Source organism: Danio aesculapii, chromosome 23 (genome assembly GCF_903798145.1).
Source record: "Danio aesculapii chromosome 23, fDanAes4.1, whole genome shotgun sequence".
Taxonomy (NCBI): domain Eukaryota; kingdom Metazoa; phylum Chordata; class Actinopteri; order Cypriniformes; family Danionidae; genus Danio; species Danio aesculapii.
This window is the reverse complement of record NC_079457.1, coordinates 39,101,817-39,128,199: the sequence shown is the minus strand read 5'-3', so window position 1 is coordinate 39,128,199 and position 26,383 is coordinate 39,101,817. Positions and strand designations below refer to the sequence as shown.

The following is a 26,383-nucleotide window of genomic DNA, read 5'->3' as shown; positions in this document are numbered from 1 at the left end:
ACCAACCGTTCTGGGAACCCACCAACATTTTGTTATTTTTATTATGGGTCAGGATTTGAAACGGTAACGTTAGTCGATTCCCAATCTTTGTTTATAGGATGAAGAGATGTGCGCCGTGTCTTGGTGGCAGTAGTGCGCTGCGCGCGAGGCTCTCCGCCGATCATTCGTCACGGTCAGAGCCGCTATTTTGGGCGGGGAAAAAGAAACCCAACTAACACTCCAGCAGCACTCAGCAGACGAGCAGCAGCAACTCATTGCACGAGCAACAGGGAATATCTAGCAGACGAGGAGCACTGGAGAAAACACAAACATCTCAATCCAAGCAATCACATCTCTTTTGGATTTCTCATAATTTGGATGTCGGCTGATCTGGTGTGAAGCGCTAACCAGCTCAACTTCTGTTTTTTTGGGGAAGAGGGAGGTACATTTCGGCTTCATTTGTGTCTTGTAAACGGAATGAATGACCAAGACAAAGGTTGACACCGGTTCCCCGACGCATTTTGTCTCGTCGAAGGAGAAGAGGCAAAAGCAGAAAATGGAGAGCAGCACCGGCGAGCAAGAACAGCCGCAGCACCAACCGACACAACAGCCGCCGCCGCCGCCTGCGCCACCGCTACAAGTTACCGAGAAAAAGAAAATACACCGGGCACCGTCTCCTGCACGACCCAAAGATGTGGCCGGCTGGTCACTCACTAAAATCCGCGGTGGTATCGGCACGCCGACGCTGAGCGTTAAACCGGGGGCCATTTATTTAGGTGGCCGCGTGTCCAGACGCAGTCCCGTTACCGGGAAAGACGCAAAAACAGAGAAGAGTAAACCGGCCGGCAAATCCGCGCTGTCCGCGACCGGAGCTCAGAAGAGCAGCGTAAAGTCTAATAAAAGCGGCCGGAGAAAAGTTTCAGATGCCAGCATCGGATCGGATGATTTAAGCAAGGACTCCGGATGCGCACCGGGGAAACTCTCACCCACCGACAGCAGTTCCGAGCTCTCCGACTGCGCCTCCGAGGAGAATAAAGTCTCCACAGATGCACTTAGTAGCGACACGGAGACCAGCAGCCGAGGGGGGATCGACGGCGACAAAGCGGCAGTTGAACATGGATTACTGGACAAAAGTGGTCACACCAAGACCAGCGCAGAGAAAGAGCGACTCTCGCTGGGCATGGAGACCGCAGAGGGGAGCGTGTCCCCCGGGGAGGAGCGCTCACTCACCTCGATGGACAGCAGGATGCCCGCCAGCACATCATTGGCCTTTTCAGACCTGACAGAGGAGCTGATGGACGGCATGCATGAAGAATTAGTCAGGGAGATTGAGGAACTCAGGTCGGAGAATGATTATTTAAAGGTAATATCATGGTTATATTATTGTCTCATGGTATGAAATCAAAGCATATTTCGGATGGGATTTAGTTTTCCATCTAAAGTTCTTTGGAACCCATCTATGAGTTGGTGCTTTAACAGCCAATAAGCAAAACACTGGTCCAAACATGAGCATCAAAAACCTCCTAAACGTCTTACTACACCAAACTTAATCTAAAGAAGGAAATTTGCTAAACCTTTGGCTTTGCATATCTTTAATCTAACTCCACATTTAGCTATAGGCATACAGTAGGAAAATCTGTAATGTAATATTAGTGTAAAATGCCATCAAAATCTTTTGTTTTTAGTGATTATGGTTATAATTACTACAATAAACTTGAAATACACTCAAAGTGAATACATTATATTAGTGTTTTAATCAAATAAAGAGGTAAAGTTACACTTTTAGACCACCTATAACCAAACTACTAATCAAATCAAGGTCAGAAGAAAAACCACAGGTATTAGAAATTTGGTGAAATGATAAATAGCTGATTTGTTTTATAGCAAAGAAAACATTTTTTTGATGTATTAGTGGCCACAATAATTATAAACATTATTCTGGTGGAAACTAATAGTAAATGAATCATTTAAGTAACTAACCAGTGCAATACTGCCTGATGTCATTATCTAGACTACATGTGTGTTTTTACATGCCAGTGTTTCTCCTTAAAACTGAAATACTGTATTCACTCATCCTGCTGCAAGGCACATATTTGTTTACTATTTCACGGCCTTGTCTTTTCTCCAGAATTACTGAGTCATATTGAAGAGATAAACTGATTCTTTTGTAATTTCTGTTTTCGTAAACTATCACAAGACCATGACGAAACCAAACATATTTCATCTGTCATGCCTAATATTAAAGCGTTAAAATACCCAGTGTATGTAGCGCACTGGTGTAGCTGGAGTAATGCAGCTGTTTGCACAGATGCTGCAGCAGTGCACAGCGCCCGCGCCCACTTTTCACTCCATTGTTTATCCGCGCGCTCGAGCACGTGACGCGCGCTGCAGTAGTTGACCTATATTCACTGGAAATGTGTGACAGCACGCGGTGGCCCTCCGTATCTATCAGCCTGCATTTCTTACACGTTTGAGGTATAAATAGTTTATTTGGGTTTGCAGCAATGTGGTTTCCAAACATGGCGCTATTATGTAAACGATGTAGTAAAATGGTCTCGAGGAAAATAATGCAGCGTAATGATTCTCATGCAGATGATGGTACCCTCTCAAGTTTACACACAAACGGAGTGGTGTATCCTAAAACAAGATGTACAGTGAACATACTGTACAGCATATTAGTTTTTGTGTCAGTTTTGTTGTTGGCTTGGGTCATGTGAACTATTTTATATATCATCTTAATTACTTTTATATATTTTAATGGTGAACATTGACAAAGTAACCAAAACATAACATATTGGTCAACTTTAGGGAACTGAGATTTATTCATAATCCAGAAAGCTGAACAAATAAGCTTTCCATTGATGTATGGTTTGTTAGAACAGGACAATATTTAGCAGAGATACACCCAATTGAAGGGGTGACACGGTGGCTCAGTGGTTAGTACTGTCGCCTCACAGCAAGAAGATCACTGGTTCGAGTCCCGGCTAGTTGGCATTTCTGTGTGGACTTTGCATGTTCTTGCCGTTCGGGTGGGTTTCCCCCACAGTCTAAAAACATGAATCAGATGTTTCCCGGTACTGCAGCTGGAAGGGCATCTGCTGTGCAAAACATATGCTGGATAAGTTGGCGGTTCATTCCACTGTGGCAACCCCTGATGAATAAAGGGACTAAGCTGAAGGAAAATGAATGAATGACACTTATTTTAATATCTGGAATCTTCAAAAAAGTATAAATATTGATAAAATCACTTTTAAAGTTTTCAATTTAAGCTCTTAGCAATGCACATGTCTTGACAAAATGAGTTTTTGATATATTTACAGTAGGACATTTACAAAATATCTTCATGGAACATGATATTTACTTAAAATAAAATATATTCTTATGTTTTTCGTCCAAGGTCACATTTAAAAAAAAAAAAACAGGCCCATAGCCAGGGGGGTTTGGGTGGTTCAAAAGATCTACCTCTCACTGACAAAGGTCCAGAATTTATCCCATACATTAGCTCATTTGTCCTGTTTTGACTGCTATGCCATAATAAATTATATATAAAAAAAATACCTGGGAAAATAACCCATCGAAGAAGGCTTTAAAACCAAGTGGAATCCTGTACTGGCTGTTGCTTCGGCGTACCTAATTCTGACTGAGGAAAGTTAAATATGCTGGCCAGTTTGTTATTTGCCTAATAAATGATTATAGGCTAGTTTTTAATTTAAAACTTTAACAGATTCTAATGATATATGATGTAATAAGAATTTTTTCATATTTCTTTATTCAAAATCTTTAGGGATTTTTGGTACATCAAAACGTGTGGTCATGATGAGCATTCAACAAACTAATCCAGCAAAAAATAGTGCTTAAAATGTCATTAAAATGCAGTATTTAAACCTCATAATTAAATAGAAAATGAGGCGAATAACTGCAAAAAGGTCCACATTTTGAGAAAAAAGAACCACCCCTTTCAACAGGCTGGCTACGGGCCTGGTATACAAGTATTGGTCTATTTATTCATAGTAAATGTACACAGATACCAGTACTTTTTATTTTAGATGTAGCAATTTTAAATCATGACACATTCATTCATTCATTTTCTTTTCGACTTAGTCCCTTTATTAATCAGGGGTCACCACAGCGGAATGAACCACCAATCAGTGACTAATTTATTTTTGAACCACCTTCTTTGTTATTTTGAACAACTGTTTTTTTTTTGCTTGGCACAAAGCAGCACAAATAATTTCCACATACCTCACCAAGGACATAATTTAATAATAACAATATTATTACCACTCTATCACTTTCCTTTGGTTTGTCCCATGATATATCAGGAGCCAGAATGAACTACTAATTACAAGAACATGCAAATACCCCACAATATTTACAATAATAAATAAAAAAAATCTTCATCAAGTTGTCACAAAGTTGTCAAAAAGTTTCAAAACAAAGTTCACTTATAAGAATGTGTAACAGTTATATTGTAACTTCTCACATTTGAAGGTGCCTAAATATGTTTTTGGGTCATCAAAAATGATTTGCATTGTTCCTACATTGAGGAAAAGTGCTGAAATATTCTTCTATTTGGCTGAAGAAAGAAAGCCATGTTGGTTAGCTTGGGTGAAAATAGTCAGAACATTTACATGTGAAATATTCCTTTAAATGGCTTTTCACACTACACTTAATCAGTAGCATATGCATTTTTGAAGATACTCCAGTTGGAACTCATATTTACTTCACAATATTGAATTCACAATGCATTTTTTGTGTGTATATCAGGACGAAATGGAGGAACTTCGCTCGGAGATGCTGGAGATGAGGGACATGTACATGGAGGAGGATGTTTATCAGCTTCAGGAGCTCAGACAGCAGCTGGATCAGGCCAACAAGACATGTCGCATCCTGCAGTATCGCCTCAAGAAAGCAGAGAGACGCAGCATCCGCGTGGCCCAGACGGGACAGGTGGATGGAGAGCTCATCCGCACACTGGAGCAAGATGTCAAGGTTAGAGCGATATTCTGTAACTGAGCACTTCAGCTGAGGCGTAGACACGCTTACATTATTTATAACAGATAAAACCCACCCCACATATTCTTTTAGATAATTGATAGCAAGAGCTTGCCTCGCACTTTAAACTGAAATGACCTCTTGTGAAAAAGAAATGCACTGATTGTGTACTTGCAGTGTATTTCAAATCTTTAAAGTATGTTATAAAACTGTACTTGAAGATAATACAGTATTTATGAGATAAAACACAATGCAACTTGAAGTGAGTTCACATTCATGACTGTTTCTTTACACATTTTAGTACACTTTTAAAAAAGTAGTCAACTTTAGCTTTTATTAGTTCTTATATTATTGTTTTAATACAGTACCTGACTAAAGTTTTAGGAACAACAAAATAACTTGACTTCTAGTTGATAATTTGGTATAAAAAATGGCTTTTATGAAAGGCAAAGGCCTTTAGATTACACTTAATTTACCAAAATAAAATATGATATTGCCCTGATATTTAATAATTTAATTAGGACAGAAAGGACTTAGGATTTGTCACTAAACAGAAATAATTTACAGTAAAGAATATAAAGTTATGGTGCAGTGGAATAATAATTAATATTGTGTTTGATCCCATGAGTTTGGAGGACTGCATCCATACATCTCTGCAACGACCCAAATCACTTATTAATAAAGTCATGTGGAATGGCAAAGAAAGCCTTCTTGCAGGACTCTCAGAGTTCATCAAGATTATTTGGATTCATCTTCAATGCCTCCTCCTTCATCTTACCCCAGACATGCTCAATAATGTTCATGTCTGGTGACTGGGCTGGCCAATCCTAGAGCACCTTCACCTTTTTGCTTTCAGGAACTTTGATGTGGAGTACAAGTGTTACAAGTATATCTAAATATGTTTTGAATAAATGGAAATTAAATATATTTTAGTTTATTATAAACACATTGAGCAGTAAACTTATAACCAGGGCTTTACAGCAGAGTCTGTTTATTTACTTATGTAAATGTGTATAAATATACAGTGCTCAGCATATATGAGTACACCCCATTTTGAAAATGAATATTTGTATCCATTTCTCAGTGAATATGGGTAATATATTTTGGTGTATTTGAACAAATCATTTATTAAACAGATATATTTATTAAAATTATATTTTAGTCACAGAACATCTTTAGAAATGGAAAGATAATACATTGAAATTCATGCAAAATATTAAAAGAGAAATTACAACCCACAACATTTCAACAAAGTTTTATATTTTTTTCGTTTCTCTTGATTTTGCTATTTTTGAACATTTTATTTATTATTTTTCTAGAACATATAAATTTATCCTATTAAATTTCTAACTATTATTGCAGGTTATTTTGTTAGATTAGCTCTGCATTTGGCTTCAGTACTGACTAATATAATGTATATGCACAAAAATAATATTGTGAAGCATCCAACAGAAAATGTTCATTTAAATGAGAGATTTCGGGGGGGGGGTATATTTATATATTTATCTATATATCACTGTATATTTATTCAGTTTTTACATTAACTTCAGTAATATAACTGAATAATATGCAATATTATATAATAATATGCAATATTTTTTGTAGATATATTATATGACACTGTTTACCTAATAAAGTGGTTCTAATTAGATTTGCATTGTAAACCTTAAATTAAAAAAAGTATGATGTATTTTTAGTTACTATACTCAAAATCATCCTGCATCAATCCAGGTATTATTTATTTCTTTATTTATTTTTATGTTTTTTTTTCACTTTTATTTTATTTACAAAATTCTGTGCATAAATTTCTGTTGACATTTTTTGCTAACTAAATAAACCTGTAACTAAAAGACTAAATAAGTAAATACACTCAAAAATATATATCTTTGCTGCTTGTTCAAAATACTTTTGTTTAAACAACACAATTCTGGAGATTTTTTTCGGGGGAGACCTATTTTTTTATGTTCAATCATACCTGTCAACATTTGTCCCTGAAAATCGGTGAGACCGGGGGGAGGTGAGGGGGTGAGGTGTCTGAATAACACTGTTGAAAACTGGGTTGATAATTGTACTGTGGTGTTAGTAACTGTACTATGGAACTGTACTATACCAAAGTTGGTGAGCCGGGGGTTTTGCATACTGTACCTACAAAACGGGAGGGTGGCGGGAGAGGTCTGAAATACGGGAGACTCCCGGGAAAAACGGGAGTGTTGGCAGGTATGTGTTCAATCCTCTTAAATTTGTTACGTTAACATAATCGATATGTATTGGGACAACATGAATGATGTGTGGAACCCATTTTTACAGTGTATGGAATTGCATATAATGGTGTACACCTACAAATAAATTAATACATTTATAATGCAGTAATGAGAACTCAACGTTAAAGTGTGCTTCTTTTTCACGAGGCACTGTCTGAATCCAGTAAACAAATTTCATGAAATCCCGTGATGTCTGCGGTTGCCTGTAAGATCATACTTTAGCCTGCATGTCATGCACAACACATGGCCGAGGACACAATACTTCCTTTCTCTGGCCTGTCAGTGAGAAGAGAAAGAGCCATGATGTCATTGCCTCGCTGTCTGTATTCCTCTTTTACATGGCTGATTTGTATACTGTAACAGAGGGAGGAAAAGGAGGGAGTGTGGTTTCCCTTGCCAAGCAAACGTTGTGGCTCTTTGTGCTACCGAGACTGACTATTCCGGCCTTTTAACAAGTAACACCGTGACATGCTTAAGTTTTACCACTCAACACAGCTGGTAAGGATCAGAGGCAGTAGCACACAATCGATGAGGCGAGAAGCACTGGAGGGGGAGGGGGTCCTCCGAAAAACATCTCAGCCTCTGCTGAATTCTTTAACTGCTGACAGGAGTCTCCAAACACAGGGTTGATTGTCTCCCAACGCTACCGGTACAACCAGGTCAAATTACACCAATCTTTCAAATGCTTGTGCATTCAGCTGGTTGAAGTACTCCATTGCCACCGCTGAGACTGACATACTGTGCTTTAAAATCCTCCCAAAAAAAGAATATTTACTCACTATATGCCCCCCTCAAGTGGTTCCAAATCTTAATGAATTTTTTTTTCTTCAGTTAAACACAAAAGAAGATATTTTGGAGAAAGCTGGAAAACTGCAAACATTGAGTTACATAGACAAATACATTTGGTAACAGGTTTTCATCTTTCTTCTTTTGTGTTCAACTGAAGAAAAACCCCTCATAAAAAGGTAAGGGTGAGTAAATGATTTTTTGGTGAGATATCCTTTTAAGGAGAAAGGATATTCTTTATTTAAGTTTAAGCTTAGCATGACAACAAACCATTTTGAATATGTTCAGAGCCACAGATCAGAACTCGTTATTTTTGCAAATTTGATCGTAATAGAGTCTCATTTATCATTTGCATGTGTTTTTAATAGATGTGATTGTGTACGTTTGTTTTTTTTTCTCGAGAGTTTAAAGCAGTCAGACACAACAATGACGTTGTAGCTTAAAAGGGTTATTTCACCCATAAATAAATATTCTGCTATTAATTACTAACCGGGCATCATGGTGGCGCAGTGGGTAGCACGATCGCCTCACAGCAAGAAGGTTGCTGGTTTGAGCTGCGGCTGGGCCAGTTGACATTTTTGTGTGGAGTTTGCATGTTCTTCCCGTGTTTGCCAAGTGGGTAAGCTAAATTGTCAGTAGTGTATGTGTGTGAATGAGAGTAAAACAGTGTTTTCCAGAGATGGGTTGCAGCTGGAAGGGCATCCCTTGCGTAAAACATTTGCTGGATAAGTTGGCGGTTCTTTCCGCTATGGCGACCCCAGATTATAAAAGGGACTAAGCTGAAAAGGAAATGAATGAATGATAATTAATAACATATATGATGACTCTATACCCTGAGACCTTCCTTCATCTTCAGTTCACAAATGAAGATATTTTAGATGAAATCAGAGAGCTCTCTTGTCTTATAGATCAGTGGTCCCCAAAGTTTTTATCACCGCGGACCGGTCAATGCTTGACAATTTTACCGTGGACCAGGGGGCAGGGGTTCGATGACAAGCTGACAAAACATTGCTGTCACTCTGGTACAAGTTTTGTTTCGGTGTTCTGTGTTTGTCTGAGGTAATCTGTCAACTGAAATGTGTATATTCCATACAAGCTGAAGCTGATCAATTGGTCAGTTCTTGTCATGTGACTTGCAGTAACACATGTGACTCAAGGTGTGCTCGCAGCATTTATTCATGCTGCACCTGGAAGGCGTGAGCGCATCATGCCTCCATGCAAGCCATGCACCTCCATTGAAAATAACAAACTTGCGTGAACTCTAGAAAAGATGAGATATGCGAATGGCCCCTAAAAGGCCTCTGTCATTCGCGATCTCCAGCAGTTGATCGTCTTGCACAGACATGGTTGATTCAAATGGGTTTCAGATTTATTCCTAGGCAGTTTGCGAGTCCTTCACTAGGCCTTTTCCCTTTAGCAAAGAAACTTTCTGAAGACTTCTGTTTCTTACTCATTTTGCTGCTTGTAGGTAAAATTTGGCCACTCAAGTAACCGAGATATAAGCGAGACAATACAGTCATTTTTGAAAATAAAAGATTTTTCAGAATGAAAGACCATTCAGACTCAGATATTAAATAAAACAGAAATAATTAATGATTTCTTGTGCGGTCCAGTGCCAATTGATCCACGGACCAGTACCAGTCTGTGGCTCGGTGGTTGAGGACCACTGCTATAGACATATAGACGGCCCTGAGACACTCAAAGTCCAGAAAAGAAAAATTGTCAAAAAAATTGTCAAAACAGTCCATGAGAAAATTGTACAAATGACTTTGATCACCATATTGCCTGTAAATGCACCATAATGTTGTGGAAGGGAAACATTGGTGAACAAAGTAGTTTTTTCTTTTTTTTTTGGTGCCCAAAAGAGTTGGAGACCATAATGTATATCAGATCACCCTCAAGGTTTCTTTTGTCTGTCAAGTAATTGGACAAGAAAGACTAGAAAAAACGTAAAAAAAAAAGACTAACTTGTTCTTCAGTGTTTGGATTATCAGCCGTGAAATTTAATTTAAACTCTGAAAACTGGACTGACGCAGTTTCAATTTACTAGAACTTCTATGTTAAGCTGCTTTGACACAATCTACATTGTAAAAGCGCTATAGAAGTTAAGGTGAACTGAAATAAAAAATAGTGTTAATACTGGATATTGGATCTTAAGAAAATCTCTGGAGGATGATGGCAATGGCCATTCAAAATTAAATGACTACAAATAATTTCAGAGCTATGTAATCATGCGCTCTGTATATTGAGTAAAACCCTTGATTTGTGTGGTATTTTAACTTTTTATTGCGCAGCACATGACTCCTATGAACTGTTGTTCGGTACTTTCCAAACTCACAAACGCTGTTCAGAGGTCAGTGATTTTCTGACCTAGAGGTTGTGCAGGACAAATACTTTTTCCCCCTTGGACTTACTGTCATGTAAGAGTTTCCCATGTTCTTCGTGCTCTTCCCATCTTGCTCTGGTCTCCCGGGACGAGGGGGAGGGGATGATGTCACGGTCAGGGGGGGTGGGGGGGATGTGAAAGGGGTTGATGGAGGATCTCAATGTTTGTAAGATCCCTGCACCATTTCCTGCTCTCTGAAGCACTGGCCTCATTTCTCATCCATTGGGAGCAACTTCTCCCAGATCTGTCAGGGAAAGGACACAAATCTGCTCCACACCTTCTCATCAGCTGCTGCGATTTATTCAATTGGGTTCCAAGAAACATTGTAGCTTCCTCCACTTCTCTGTTATCCAGACATGTGCTCATGCAAAATAACAGCTGGAAAACAGAGAGAATCACAGCTGTCGGAAACAGAAATGTTTATTGAGATCTCTTCATGATCAGTAAATTCGGAGAACCTAGGGGATCAAAAATTAACCACTTACATTTTAACTACACTGTAAAAAAATTCCAAAACAAAATTCCTACATGTTGTTCAAACACAAATCGATTAAGTTAACTTTTTACAAATTTAAGTGGATTGAAGATAAAACAATTAAGTTGTCCCAAAAATTGTGTAGATTCCACTCATTTTAATTATTTTAAGCAAGCAGCAAAAGTCATTTTTTTTGAGTGTATAGAACTAGTTTGAGGAGTAGTTTTCTGCTTGTTGCAAGATATTTAAAATCAGATGTCATGCAGAACTCCACACCCAATCCTAATGGATGATTTTGGCTGATGTTTATTCTGCTTGAAAAAATGTTCTGGAAAATTTCTTTAGAGTTATACACTGTAAAACCCAACTGTAAACTTTATCAAATGAAATGAGTGTAGTTAAGTCAAAATTAACTGAAAGTTAATTCTGCTCATTTGAAAACAGTTTTGAACTCAGTATTGAAAGTAATGAGTTAATTAAACACCTCATTACTTAAATGGAGTAAGTTCACAGTACTCATATAGATTAGTTTTTTTTTTTTACTCAAATGGTTTGTTGCAATCTGCTTCCTCAAATGGTTTGAGTACGCCCTTAACTTACTGAGTTTTACAGTATTCAGTTGGTTTGAGTTATGTTTTCAGTCTTCTGATCAGTTTATTTTTCAGTACCAAGGTCCCGGTGTAAGCAAAGTTGGGATCGGGCTTTTGCTGTTTTTTTTCGCCCCAAAATTCTAGAATGGGCTTCTGTTTTTAAAAAGCTTCCGAAACTCCATCTTTGTTCTTTAGCATTTGAGCCTTTTTAATGCTGAGGGGTTTGCCTTATGTTTTAATTGTTGTGTATGTGATGTAGGTTTTATTTGAATTAGCATTGATTGTGTTCAGCACTTTGGGCAACGTTGTGCTGTAAAAATGAACTATATAAATTAACTAACTAATTAACTAACTAACTAACTTACTAACTAACTAACTAACTAACTAACTAACTAACTAACTAACTAACTAACTAACTAACTAACTAACTAACAAACTAACTTTTATTGTTCTCAAATTGCTTGGTTTACTCAAATGGATTAAGTTCACAGTACTCATTAGGATTAGATTTTGAACTTAAATGGTTGGTTGCAATCAGTTTCCTCAAATGGTTTGAGTTACCTTAACTTATTGGGTTTTACAGTGTAGAAGCGACCTCAATATTTCTCAGGCTTTCAGACTGTTCAGATTAGCTATGAAGTGCTACTGTGGAAAGAAATTTTGTTATAAATGCCTACATTTTTTATCAGATTTATCTTAAACTAAATGATCTAAGCTAGGTAAATCGATATCTCTGTAGTCTTAGCATAGGCCATCAGTTGTCTCATTTACACAATGCATCTCAGACAAATTTAAAGAGATTTCAAAATGAAATGCTGTCAAATTAAATACCAAAAAATACTTTTTTTCTCAGTAGAACATGAAAAGTGGTTATGGTGATTCATATAACACAATAGATATGTCTGCTACCATCCCTTCTAGAGTAAAAAAAAACGTATACAAGATAAACAAAATAGACGGTCATGGCTCCTCACAGTACACTGAGGTCTTCTGTGCTGAACAGGGCAGTCTGTACAGGAAGCTATGCTTGTTCGAGTATCATTTATAACATTATTATCTTTAATCCAAAATATCATCGCACCAAACAAGTAAATATTATCTACAAATATAGCCCACTTGAAGGAGTAAATGAAATGAGTGAGTGAATAGAGCTCAGTACACCAGAAGGAATGCTGTTTTGTTTGATTGATTTTTATTATATTATCAACTTCTTGGTCAGTCGCTGTGATAGTTATATAACAAATAGCGAGCTGTCTATTAGTAATGATGATTTTGAATTCTGACATATATACAAACGTTACTGTATTTAAATAATATAATAATTTTTAACTATACACCAATGGGATTGTGCTTTAGATGTCATCTTGTGGTCAGATGCGGAAATTTAATTGGCGCACACTCTCATGATGCATTATGGCATTTTCGAGCTGTTGAGTGTACATGGGTTGTAGACTCGTTGTTGCCGTGCATTGTGGGATTGATTAAGCGCAATTCATAATAGGGTTAGGCGATGTCGACCAATTTGGCATCGTACAGTGTCTAATAAGAAACACCGTGATGGACGATGGCATCGTCGTCGAAGGCAGCGGTGAATTATTTATTTATGAATAAGTAATTAATTCATAACAAATAAATTATTTATAGCCTACCGTTGCAACTACCTGACCCGTATGGTCTTAGTTTTACTCCGAAACCAAATAATAAATAAATAAAGATAAGTTACACACAAATCACCACCTGTCAATTTCCACGGGACTCTGGCATGAATAGGCAGAGTGATATGTGTCGTTTTAATGGTGTCGACAAACTTGGTTGGTAAAAAACAGGAACCAACCAACAGTATCAAGCATGAAAGCGGAAGATTGAAGCAGTGTACTGACCTGCTGACTGCCTGGATCCGCTGTCTCGAGTTCATGACAGTGTGTGTGCATCTGTGTTTGTGTGTGGTCACATGATGTGCGTTTTCAGAGGTAGTGCGGACGGAGGGCTGTTCACAAATGGTCGGTGAAACGCCAGAGTGGATGTGGATCATTTTCGTTCTAAAATGCCATTTTAAAACTAAGATGTATTAATGTAAACGGGTCCTTAGTGTGTATTTTTCGCAAGCGGATTTGCGGGGCGGAGGATCGCGATGCCGGCTCAGCATTGTGGTGTCTATCGGCCTAACCCTAATTCATAATGTCCACTATGGTTTCTGACTCCACTAAAAATGGCTGGTTTCGTCCATAATTTTTGCACGTTCAAAAATAAATTCGACCTCACATTGTGTAAAAACCGGGTTTGATTCTTTTCGCTTTTCACGTTCAAAAAATCGATTTGAAAGGTGTTTTGACAGTTCAGAGCCACCGTACAAGTGAAAAACTACTTTGGATCTTCGAATATGAATACGAAAAAAATGTATACAAAAATTACAAATGATAGTGTGCAAAGACCTTTTGTCTGCTAGTCCTATTTTACTGCCTCATTGTTTTATAGTCAACTATTCAAAATCAAACTTTCAGAATATAATGTTTGGAATGATGAATGAGTTTTTATTAGTTTTTGATATAGTGACATTGCATTTACTGTATTTCTGCAACTTCTGTGATTGTAAAATGAGGTATAGTTGCTTAAATGTGATTAATAATGGAAAAAAGTTATTGAGTTGGCCAGGCTGACTCAAGATTTTGGCCTACAAACATTAAATACGTCATCACTGCAGCACTGTATTTATAACCCAGCGTATGCGCAAAGCTTGAAGTACATTTTGGGATTAAAGAGACCTTCATGAACTCTCTCCTGTGCTTATAAAAGAGCAAATAATTCGCTAGTCAGAATGAGAATAATAAAGAGGAAGCAATGGTGACAGATGCTGATAAGCGAGGAAAAATATTGTTTGGTCAGTTTGGCCTTCGCCTGCTCTCATATCAGCTGAGCAGCAGCATCCTGGAGATAAGAAAGAGACACATAGTAATGCACAGCTCTTCATCTTGGTTTCCTTCTTCTCAGCCAAACCACTACAGGGGTTTCAGGAAAACTGTCTCCTAAAGCTGCTCTCTCCCTTCATTATCATCCATGTGAGGAGTGCACATGCATAATCATCCATGTGCTGCATTCACACGTCAAAGTCAACTCAAACGACCAGCCAGTAAGACACAGCCTCACTTTAAGCCTAGATCTCAAGCTGAGGATGGTTTAGAGGAGGCACATTAAAGATTACATGGGTCTCTTTTTTTTTTATATAAAATATGAGAAGCAGGAGGAGTAAAGGGCTGTTCACACCAAGCATGATAATGATTAAAACAAAAAATAGAGTTGTAAAACGGTTTAACTGAATGTAGAACAACAACAACAGAGTTCAGAGTATAACTATAATGATGAAGATATAGAGAATTTATATTGTTGCAATCACTTCAAAATTACTTTTTTCTAAGCTAATAAACGATAAAAAACAGACATAAACTAGAAACAAACATCTGTAAATTAGCATATTTTGTGATGCATGTTTTTATTTTTATTTTGCCCCATTTATTTATGCTTTTGAATTGCATTATGGGATCTTAATCTTGAACTTTCAACCTTGAAAAGTTCAAAAAAGTGACTTTTATTAACATTTTAATAGTTTAAAGTGATATATTGTCTCTGTTGGTGTTGTATATTATGGTTTATTATATTATATTATATTATATTATATTATATTATATTATATTATTTCAAACTACTAAAATGTCACTAAAAGTCACTTTGCTAAACTGTAGAGTTGAATTTTCAACATCAAAAGTCAACAGAGCACAGATCAACATCCCATAATGCAACTCACAACTGTAAATAAACAGAAATAAACCCTTTTGAATCACAAAATACAAAAACTCTTAATTAACAGATGTTTTTATTTTTTATTTAAAGCACTTGTGCATTTTAAAGCTACAGATGATGTTATGGAGAAGCTCACTGCTTGATGTTAATCACTCTTTTTAAAGATTATTTAAAGATAGTGTCTTTAAATAATATCTATATTTCTATATTTGTTATGACAAGGGAAAGAATGAAAAAAATGGATGGAAGTTATGCAAGCCAGGCTAACAAATTACAGTATAAAAATAAAAAGTGCTGATGTTTAGTTTTAGTTTTGATGTTTAGTGTTCCCTGCTTTGAAAACACTGGGGGAATAGTTTGTTTTATTTCACTACGCTACACTGAATACGATCGCTAAATTTGTATTATTACATTAAAACATTGTTAAATAAAGATTCATAGGTCAGATATCCTAGTAGCAAAAGAGGACATCTTCTAGTTACAATGGTCAAATGAAAATCATTAACTGAATAGAAACTAATTTTGTTGGTGCCAATAGCCTGGTTAGTGTGTCGGCACATGGCACTACAGTGTTCATGGAGACCAGCGTTCGATTCCCGGCTTGAGGTCCTATATGCCGATCTTATCTATGCTGGCAGCCAGCTCTCTGCAACTCTCACATGGTCACCCACTGAAGCTAAGCAGGGCTGCGCCGGGTCAGTACCTGAATGGGAGACCACATGGGAAAGCTAGGTTGCTGCCGGAAGTGGTGTTAGTGAGGCCAGCAGGGGTGCCCAACCTGGGGTCTGTGTGGGTCCTAATGCCCCAGTATAGTGACGGGGACTCTATGCTGCTGAGTGAGGATGAGGAGATTCCCCCCTATGTGTAAAGCGCTTTGAGTGCCCAGAAAAAACTATATAAATGTAAGGAATTATTATTATTCCCCTATTTGAGCTCCTCACACTTTCCTGTTTATAATCTCCAATGTCTTAAAACATTAAAGTGAAAACTAGGCATGGGCCGGTATAAGCTTGTGATGGTATGATAACCTTGGATAAAAATATCACGGTTTCACAGTATTGTGATCACTGCTCTAAAATAAGTTCTTCTTAAATGTCTTAGTAAAAAAACGACACATTTTTTTCCACATTGAACACAATATACAGTATTTCATTTTACAATTATTAATTTACAATTCACATTTATAATATTTTGGAACAGTAAACATGTCAGGCTAAATAATTAAAATAAATCTTTGACTTCTGCTAGGTTCATCAGTTTACAAAACACAATAACACATAAAAAACCTTTACATATACCTTAGGAACGGTATAGCAGAAATTTGTTGCGGTTTTAAAACCTTGACTTTTCCAAACCGCGCTAAACCTTGAAACCGGTTATCGTCCCATTCCTAGTGAAAACTCATAATAATAACAATAATAACCATTGTTATAATAAAAAATAATAACCAAATGTTATCATCCATAACTGTGAATGCAAATATATTTATTGTTATATTTCTAGTTATCATGCTTGGTGTGAACTGGCCTTTAAAGTACTACTTGCTTGTCGGTTTCAAAGATAGGATTTGTAAAATTAACCTGAGTGTGATTTATGAGCGGAGGCAGAAAATGGACTGGCAGATGTGTTTGAACTTAAACATGTAGTGAAACAGTGTTAATGGGTTTCTTTCAACACCACAGTATTTGGTGCCCTTGGACTGTCCTCATATGCTCATCTGAGCCGCATGTGTGCTTAGAGGTTAACCAAAGGGCAGCTTGCTTTTTTGAAGAAGCGTAAGGTTGAGTTCACAGCTCTGTCGCGCAGCTGCAACCAGATACAGATCTGGAGGGAAGTCATTTAAAACGGCCGTTTGCACAGCAGAGAGGAGGAGCAATCCTGAAAAGCAGGATCAGAGAGGAGCAACACACACACATAATCAAAGCCAAACACAAACAAATTTCACACAGCCATTTACATAGCTGACCAAGATCTGCAGACAAGCTGTCATGGTCACATGCAAAGACTCTTTGATGGGTCATTACCATCCTTTGATTTCTGTCTTTGGGCAAATGGTGCAAATATGGCGGTGTGGTTCACATGAAACTGTGGTGACATGGTGGACAAAAGGGCCATCTAAACACACATTTTGGATTTACATTTTTTATGAGGATTTCCTATAGATGTAGAGATTTTTTATACTTTACAGACTGTATATTCTGTCCCTTTTGTCTGTAACCCTACACTCAATGATGTATGCTGTTTGTTCACACTTCTTATTTAAAATGAGCTGAAACAACACAGTTCTTGAGCTTTTTTTTTTTTGGGGGGGGGGGGGGGGGGGGGCTTAATCGTTTTGTGTTCAATCCACTTAAATTTGTACAAAATTAATAAGTTTACTTAAATCCTTAATGTTGTCCCAGCATTTCTACAGTGTACCCCTAAAGCCAAGACTCACAGGATACATCTGCAGGTTTACATTTTCATTCTGTGTGACTTGTGAGTTGTTGTTGTTTCCTCATGGGAACAAATAAATTTACCAACTAGTTTAAAAGTCAAAAATGATTTTTACTAAAAATACTTGAGGGAGGATTTGGTCCCCACAATTTGATGAATAGCAGGAACACGTTTTCCCTGTCAATCTTGAGGTGTCCATCTTTGCATGTAAATACGACAACAGGCCGTGACATTGTCAGACAAAAGCAGGTGGGTGTCATTCAGCCTGAATGGAGGGAGGAGTGAATGCAAATAATGCGGGACCAACAGACACTTCTGGAGCTCTGATAATTAATGCTTTTGCATCACAAATACTAACGCCAAACTACCATTAAACCCTGGGCATATGGTTTAAAAACATACACTTTTCAAAAAATGCGGAGTTCCACACAATCAAGTTGTGCTTGGACAACATGAAGGAATTAAGTTAACTTATTAGTTTTTACAAATTTAAGTAGATTGAACATAAAAAATTAAGCTGTCCCCAGTAAAGCCTCAAGAATTGTGTTGTGTCAGCTTATATTAAATAAGTAGTTTGAACAAACAGCAAATGTCGTTTTTTAATGGTGTATCTACAGTGCTCAGCATATATAAGTACACCTCTCACAAATCTTCTTTTAAATTCATATGTTTAATAGGAAGCTATACAATATTATATTTGTGCATATACATTAGCTTGGAGCTTATCTAACAAAATAACTTATGATAATGGTCCAAAAACTAGTACACCCAATTTTATATGTTATTGAAAAATATTATATGCAAATTTAAAAAGAGGAATAATGTTGCAATATTTTGCTTGAATTTAACTGTATTATCTTTCAATTTCTAAATATGTTTGATGACTAAAATATTATTTTAATAAACATTTCTGTTTAATAAATCTGATTTGTTTAAATGCACCGAAATACACTGCCTATATTCACTGAGAAATGGATACAAATATTCATTTTCAAAATGGGGTGTACTCAATTATCTTAATTATGCTGAGCACTGTATATGGTCAAATATTTCTTGCTTTCTTGGCTTGTACAGAAAAATACTGTATAAAACTTGTTTATTGTCACACAAGAAAGCTGCCAAATTGTTCATATTTAAGATGTTATTAAAATAGTGTAATTTATAATTAATAAATATATATAGGTTTAAGTTTTAAGTTATTTTTGTATATAAAAATCACAAGATAATTAGCAGAAGACACTCACTAAACTGTCATTTACAGTTGAAGTCAGAATTATTAGCTCCCCTTTAATTTTTTTTTTCTATTTTAAATGTTTCCCAAATGATGTTTAACAGATTCAGGAAATTTTCACAGTATGTGTGATAAAATTTTTTCTTCTGGAGAAAGACTTATTTGTTTTATTTCAGACAGAATAAAAGCAGTTTTTAATTTTTTAAAATCCATTTTAAGGTAAAAATTATTAGCCTCTTTAAGCAATATTTTTTTTTCGATAGTCTACAGAACAAACCATCATTATACAATAACTTGCCTAATTACCCTAACCTGCCTAGTTAACCTAATTAACCTAGTTAAGCCTTTAAATGTCACTTTAAGCTGTATAAAAGTGAAAAATATCTAGTCAAATATTATTTACTGTCATCATGGCAAAGATAAAATAAATCAGTTATTAGAAATGAGTTATTAAAACTATTATGTTTAGAAATGTGTTGAATCAATCTTCTCTCCATTAAACAGAAATTGGGGAAAAAAATAAACAGGGGGGCTAATAATTCTGACTTCAACTGTATATGCCAAAAAAATGGAAATACTGTTTCCTGTTACAATTAATCCATAATTAATTGTAATTAGTATTGATACCAGTCTTTACATATTTGCCACAAATAATTATTCAGCACTTAAAATATAATACAATATTTATTACGATCCCTTATAATTATTATTATTTTAAAGGTTTATTTTTGCCTTTTATTAGATAGGACAGTAATCAGACACGAATCAAAGTGGGAGAGAGAGGGGGAGTAGGGTTGGGAATTGTCCCCAAGCCGGGATTCATGCTCAGGACACCCTGAAGTGCAACCACACCATATGTCAATGTGCTAACCACTAGGCTATTGCGCCGACCGGTCCCTTATTAATAAATATTAATTCCCTTTAAACATAAATATTTCTGTTTGGCTGAATGACATTGTAACATTATTTTACCCATGTTTTATTCTCACATAAATAAAAAATACATGAAAGTTACAGAAACTTTAAAGCATTTTTAGTAACTCTGGATAACACCATTAGAATAGCAGACTTATGTAATACAGGATATTAATAATAATAATAATAATAATAATAATAATAATAATAATATTTATTCAGTAAGTTAGTTATTTTCACTCTAACAGTTTACATTAAAAATAAAGTGATTTATTATACTATTTTTAGTAACTCTGCATAACAATGTGACTACAGCAATTTGGGAAAAAAACATAATATTGTAAAAGTTGCACTGAAAACAGTGGAGCTGCTGTAACACAACTAAAAAGTATGTAAAGTTATCAGTGTCACTGTTTAGTCAGATTCCGTTGACCTGATGGACAAGCTTGGAAGTTAATAATAGGTCCTGACAAAGAGAATCTAAAGGAAAACTTGACTAAACAAGCCAGATATGCTGTTGGAGTGATGAAGAAATGGAAAGAATGAGAGATGGGGGGATCTGATATGAATTAGAGCGTAGTAGTGTTGGTACAGAGGGGCATTGTGGGTACCCAGCTGCACCTTGGCTGAAGTTCAGACACTCAGAGAGGAGAAAACTCACAAACGGGGACTGTGTTCCTCCTACCACCTCACAGTCCCCATTTACCCCTTTCACCCACTGCTGCCCTCTCTTTTCTTCATTCCTCTCACATAAACCAACATCCTTCCCTTATATAGAAACATAGCAACATTGTCAGTAGAGAAACATAATCTTGTGTTGCTAAAATGGCTCATTTAACATCATTATGTGTGTGTGTGTGGTAGTGCTTGGTTTGTGTTCTATCTGTTTGCGCAACACCAATAATTGGCTCCTTAAAAGTGAGTGCAGCTTTACGATCAACTGCTTTTAATGAGCTCTCCACCACCTTCAGGGAGACATGGATCATAAATGTGTGAACCATATTCAATAGCTGGCATATTCACAAGCTAAAAGGGGGAAAATGGGGGAATTCTTTTGAAGTAATTAGTAACTACTGAATGGAACTTTTCTAATTAGTGTGTACTAGCAGAGCACCAGCTATTTTTTGAATATTTGAAGTGTACTTGAGTAGTGAATTAAATGTGTTTATTATTATTATCATTATGTACACAAATATATTCGTTCATTCATTTTCTTTTCGGCTTAGTCCCTTTATTAATCTGGGGTCGCCACAGAATGAACCGCCAACTTATCCAGCACATGTTTCACGCAGTGGATACCCTTCCAGCTGCAACCCATCTCTGGGAAACATCCACACACACTCATTCACACTACTGACAATTTAGCCTACCCAATTCACCTGTACTGCATGCCTTTGGACTGTGGGGGAAACTAGAGCACCCGGAGGAAACCCATGCGAACGCAGGGAGAACATGCAAACTGCACGCAGAAACACCAACTGACCCAGCCGAGGCTTGAACCAGCGACCTTCTTGCTGTGAGGCGGCAGCACTACCTACTGCGCCACTGCGTCGCCATTACTTAAATGTAATCATATACAATTTTTCAGTTACTTTATTTTAAGGTACAATTCTCAATAGTTATGATAAACTATTAACTATGCCCAGAGTTGGGTGTAATTTGTTCCACAGTAACGTGTTACTGTATTCTAATTAGATTTTTGGGGAACGCAGTAATGTAACGAATTACATTTTAAATTTGTGTAATCTGATTACAGTTACTAAAGTCAATGTAATTGTGTTACTTATGTTACAAATATAGTTTCTAGAAGAAAAAAATGCTTCTTTTAGGTCACGTTTTCCTTTGCAACATCAGTTATAAGCATACGCTTTTGAATTGCTGGAGAACGTGAGCTGAAATGGTTGCCGATGAGAATTGCTGCTTTTTCAACTGGAAATACAGACATTACTGTGATTTCATTGAGTGTAAAAAAATATTGCTGTGAAATGCAGTCTATGTTCAGTCTCTAAAGAACTTTTGAGTGCTTTTAACTGGTCCAACAACTTGTTCAAGCACTTGAACAGAAAACCTTCTAAGACAATACTTGTCACCAAGGAGGACAACGGCACCCTAAAACACGGTGGCTCAACTCAGCCTAAACAGGCTAAATTTAAATTATTTGTGCAGGATTGGGAGTGAAGCATCTTCTGAATGTGAAGAGAAGCGTAGCTGCTTATGGGGCCGTTCACATATTGCATCTTTTGTGCATGCAAGTTCGTTATTTCCAATGGAGGCACACGGCTTGCGCACACATATTCGGAGGCCATATTGCACGCACTCGCATTTTCCAGTCACTCTAGTTGAAAACTGCGAGTCACGTGACAAGAACTGACTGATCAGCTTCATACTTTTTATGGATTGTACACATTTGGGTAGACTAATTACCTCAGACAAACACAGAAAACCCAAACACTGCAGTGCTTTTGCATACTATGGATGTCAATGGTTACATGTATCCAGTTTTCTTCATGTCTTCTTTCAAAAAAAAAGGTTTTAACAAGTGAATGATAAGAGAAGTTTTGGGCGAACTCTTTAAGCCTTTGGAGTATGTCGAGTTGTTGTGATCAACCCATTGTAATGATTTTCAGTGAATATTAAATTACTGAAAGAGCTGCAGTTTATTCTGTATTTTTATAGGTATATTTTATGTTTTAAAAGTAACTTAAAGGTAAAGTAATTAGTATCCTGATTACTTTTTACATGAAGTAATTAGTAATGTAATCAGATTAGTTTTCCAGTAGTAGTCAGGAATTTGTAATCTTTTTTAAAGTAACTTACCTAATAACACTATGACTTTTCCTCAACAAACTTCTAATTTGTTGCTTATAATAGTTAGATATATAATAGTTATTATGGTGGGTTTAGGTATTGAGTAGGATTAGGGATGTATAATAAGATCATACTGAATCTGTCCTTTTTAAGTATTAATAAACAGCCAATATCTCAATAATAGGCATGTAATAAGCCTAATAATAAATAGTTAAAGTACACATGATATTGAAAGTAACCATACTGATTTGGTTAGCTCTCTTTGCTAGTTTTGTGGTGAACAATTCACCTGTCATTAAGAAAAAATGTATTTGTAATCTGAAAAGTCACTTCCTGTTGGTTTTCACTTAAATACTCAGATTATGTCCGTCTGATTTATTGGGCCGTGATTAACATACTTAACCACGCCCCTCCAACTGTCAGTTTTGACAGCGCTATGACAACAAGCAGATAAAAAGAAGAGGAGGAGGTGCCTATTTTCTTGATCTTTCGGAATGCTTGCTTTTCTACATCCAATCAGCTCACAGTAGACAAAACAAACCACGCCCACTGTTTTCTCATGATATCCGCTTGTTAAGTGTGACGTCACGCGGAGCGGCTTCCTGGTCCAGTCGCTATATCAAACTGTATGTGGAGACTCAACAAATGGTAATAATAAATGTTATACAAAGTGATGTAATACTTTCGAAAATCACGATCGCAATATATATCCATGCCTGATATCCGATGGCTAGAAAGTGATAAATTGTTTATGAATTGTTAAAATATTGGTGTCTGTGATGCAGCAAGTCCAGAGGCTGTTGCGTACACCATGATTTTATATAAAATTCGCTTTAATGTGTGATAGGACTAAAAAGTGGCCATAAACGAATATTTTCTCAATTCAATTGAGTAGCGGCTTGGACCTGGAAACAGTATTCCATACGTCACAACAAGCGGATTCTGTTCCTCTAAGAACTGCGTCACGACTCGTAAAACAAAACAGTCGCAGACTCCGATCCATGTGAACACTGAAGTGTTTCCTTTTTTCTCTTGTTTTATTTACCATCTTAACTTTTCATTTGTTTACTAATAGTGTCTTTGAAACTTTGGTTCACTCGATTAAACATTATAATGTTCTAAACGTATAATTGGAATGTTCACCACATTGTTTTAGGTGGCGAAGGACGTCTCCATCCGTCTGCACAATGAGCTGGACACTGTGGAGAAGAAGAGATCTCGTCTGGAGCAGGAGAACGAGGAACTGAGGGTGAAATTACAGGATCTGGAGGTGGCAAAGCAGGTCCTGCAAGCTGAGATGGAGAAGGCCAGAGAGGTGAGAGAGGTGATTTATAGATTTCCAGTGGGCTTTAAAATGAACTGTAGATTTTCAAATATATGATGATTCATGAATTGGGCCCTCTGTGGTAAAACACGCATTCTAACAGGAAAGAAGTGTTGTGTTCTGCATGATGACACCGGTAAAAAGATGCTGCTAGGGTGGTCTGGGTGCCCACCAGGGTATTGCAATGTGGCTGATTAAGCTTATCTGAGTGGTTGTTAGAGCAATTTCTGCATGATATCTGGCATGATAGGTAGTCCAAGTGAAAAGATCTTTAATGATATTTTTGTTCTTAGACTCAGATTCTTCCTTCAGTGTCTGTGGGATTGTACTGGGGGTTTCATGGTTCACAAGGCAATAAATTAAACCCAAAGTAAACAAATCATAGGCTATCATTAATCACAAACTTAATCTCTAATAAATATTCAATTTAGTGATTCACCATTATAAAATTTTAGGTTCAAATTGAAATAGCAATTTTAGAAAGCTTATGGCTGAAGGCAAAACACAAAAATTCCTTTTAAAATAAAATGTTTAATAAATATATTAATATTACACTTTTGTTTTTCTAAATTTTATGTTTTTCTGAGTAACTAACGAGGGTAAGGTAATTATTGTTAATGGGCATATTGTTAAACAGGTTTATTGACATCTTTCTGTGTTGTGAAATACTACATGAGAGCTGAAACATTTCTGTAGGTCATTCTATGTCTTTTAACGTAAGGTCTAATGTTCATTCATTAAGATATTGCATTAAAGAATGTAGAAGAATTGTTGGGCTGTTTGAACTGATGCATCTACAGTGAGTGATCTGTCACAATTTTATTATATAAATGCAACAAAATTGTATGTTAGCATCACACTAAATGTTTAGTGAAGTTTTGTTCAAGTAAAAAAGCCACATAGACCAAAAAACTGATCTTGAAAATTAAAATCGTCAACCGAGTCCTATAGTTATCCATGTCATTTATCCATATAATTTATACATGCACTCAAAACTTCCTTTTTTGTTCAAACTACTTATTTGAAATGAACAGAAACAACAAATTATTGAGATTTTTTTAAATAACTTAATTGTTTATTTTCAATTCACTTTTTGGTAAGTTAAGTTAACTTAATCGATTTGTGTTGGGACAGCATGAATGAATTGTGTGGAAACCTGCATTCTTCACTGTAAAAAATGCTGGGTTCCACAGAATTTATTCATGTTGTCCCAACACAAATCGATTAAGTTAACTTAACACTTTTAACAAATTTATGTGGATTTAACATAAAAAATTAAGTTGTCCCAATGAAATTTCTAGAATTGTGTTATTTCAGCTTATTTTAAGTAGTTTAAACAAGTAAAAATATATTTTTTTGAGTGTTTACAGTGTGTTGTGCGAACAAAAAAGTCCCTAAGAAAAAGTCAATTGGTCAATATTTCCAGCCCAAATCTCAATTTTAACATGTCCTGTTCCCCGATATTTTGGTGCATCCCTAAAAATAAGCAGAATGATTGAGTATTAGGCCAAGTAATATAGCTCGTAAGCCTCTTTCTTAGCTGTTTCTTGACTAATAGAGGCTGCTCTCCATTCTCAAAGGCTCTTCTTTTGCCCTAATCCCTTCAAAGGCTCTACCCTCCAGAGTGAGAGATTAGAAAAGGTGAGGGGTGTAGGGGACCAACAAAACTGCTTTTTCAAACAAACTTCTGTGTCATCGTGCTTCATTTGCATCAAACTCTGCATGTGCAGCAATCATGGGTGCAAAAAAACAAGTGTCCGTGAGCTCAAATTTCTTCATTCCAAAGATCCCTTTGAAGTGGCCAGTTTTAAGGTCTTTGGTTTGGAACGACCTTTCATGGTTGGCCATTATCGTTCTCACTCTGAAATGCCCTTTCGTTGGTGGATCTATCTGGTTTGATATGTAGTGATAGAATTGAAGTCACATGTGTGGCCATAAACGCTGGCCATTTAGAGTTGGAAACATCAGTTTTTGGCCCTTTTAGCTGCAGTGAGGAAACAAAGTTGCTAGTAATTGCGGAAAAATGGACTCATTATTAGTTTCAGATTCTCCGAAAAGAGCTCCAGGGAAGGTTTCTGAATGGAATAAGGTTTACGTTGTACTTGATTTGGTTTCAGGCAGATCTCTTAATGTTGACACTTTCGTTTAACTTGAGGTGCAATGCTTTGCTATAGTCAAAGCTTTCTCTGTGTGTGTGTGTGTGTGTGTGTGTGTGTGTGTGTGTGTGTGTGTGTGTGTGTGTGTGTTACGCTGATCTGTTGACTTTCTCTGTGTAAATGTCAGCTCTGGTTGGGTTGGACTGAGGGTGGAGGGGGAGCACATGAATTTAGCATTAGATTTTTTTTTCCACTGACAGTTTAACAAGGGGGAACATAAAGCATGCTCCTTGTGTTTGGTTAATT

At 36.6% G+C, this 26,383-nt stretch overlaps 1 protein-coding gene across 2 annotated transcripts in view; it reads left to right on the top strand.

Moving 5' to 3' along the window:
- Positions 1-231: 231 nt before the first annotated feature.
- The window catches only part of soga1 (suppressor of glucose, autophagy associated 1), an 82,729-nt gene continuing 56,577 nt past the window's right edge, over positions 232-26,383 (top strand). For both annotated transcript variants that reach the window (XM_056448668.1, XM_056448667.1), the window contains exons 1-3: positions 232-1,342; positions 4,747-4,971; positions 23,814-23,972. In XM_056448668.1, coding sequence (XP_056304643.1) covers positions 461-1,342; positions 4,747-4,971; positions 23,814-23,972 — 1,266 coding nt within the window. In that variant the 5' untranslated portion in view covers positions 232-460. The remainder of the gene's footprint in view (positions 1,343-4,746; positions 4,972-23,813; positions 23,973-26,383) is intronic.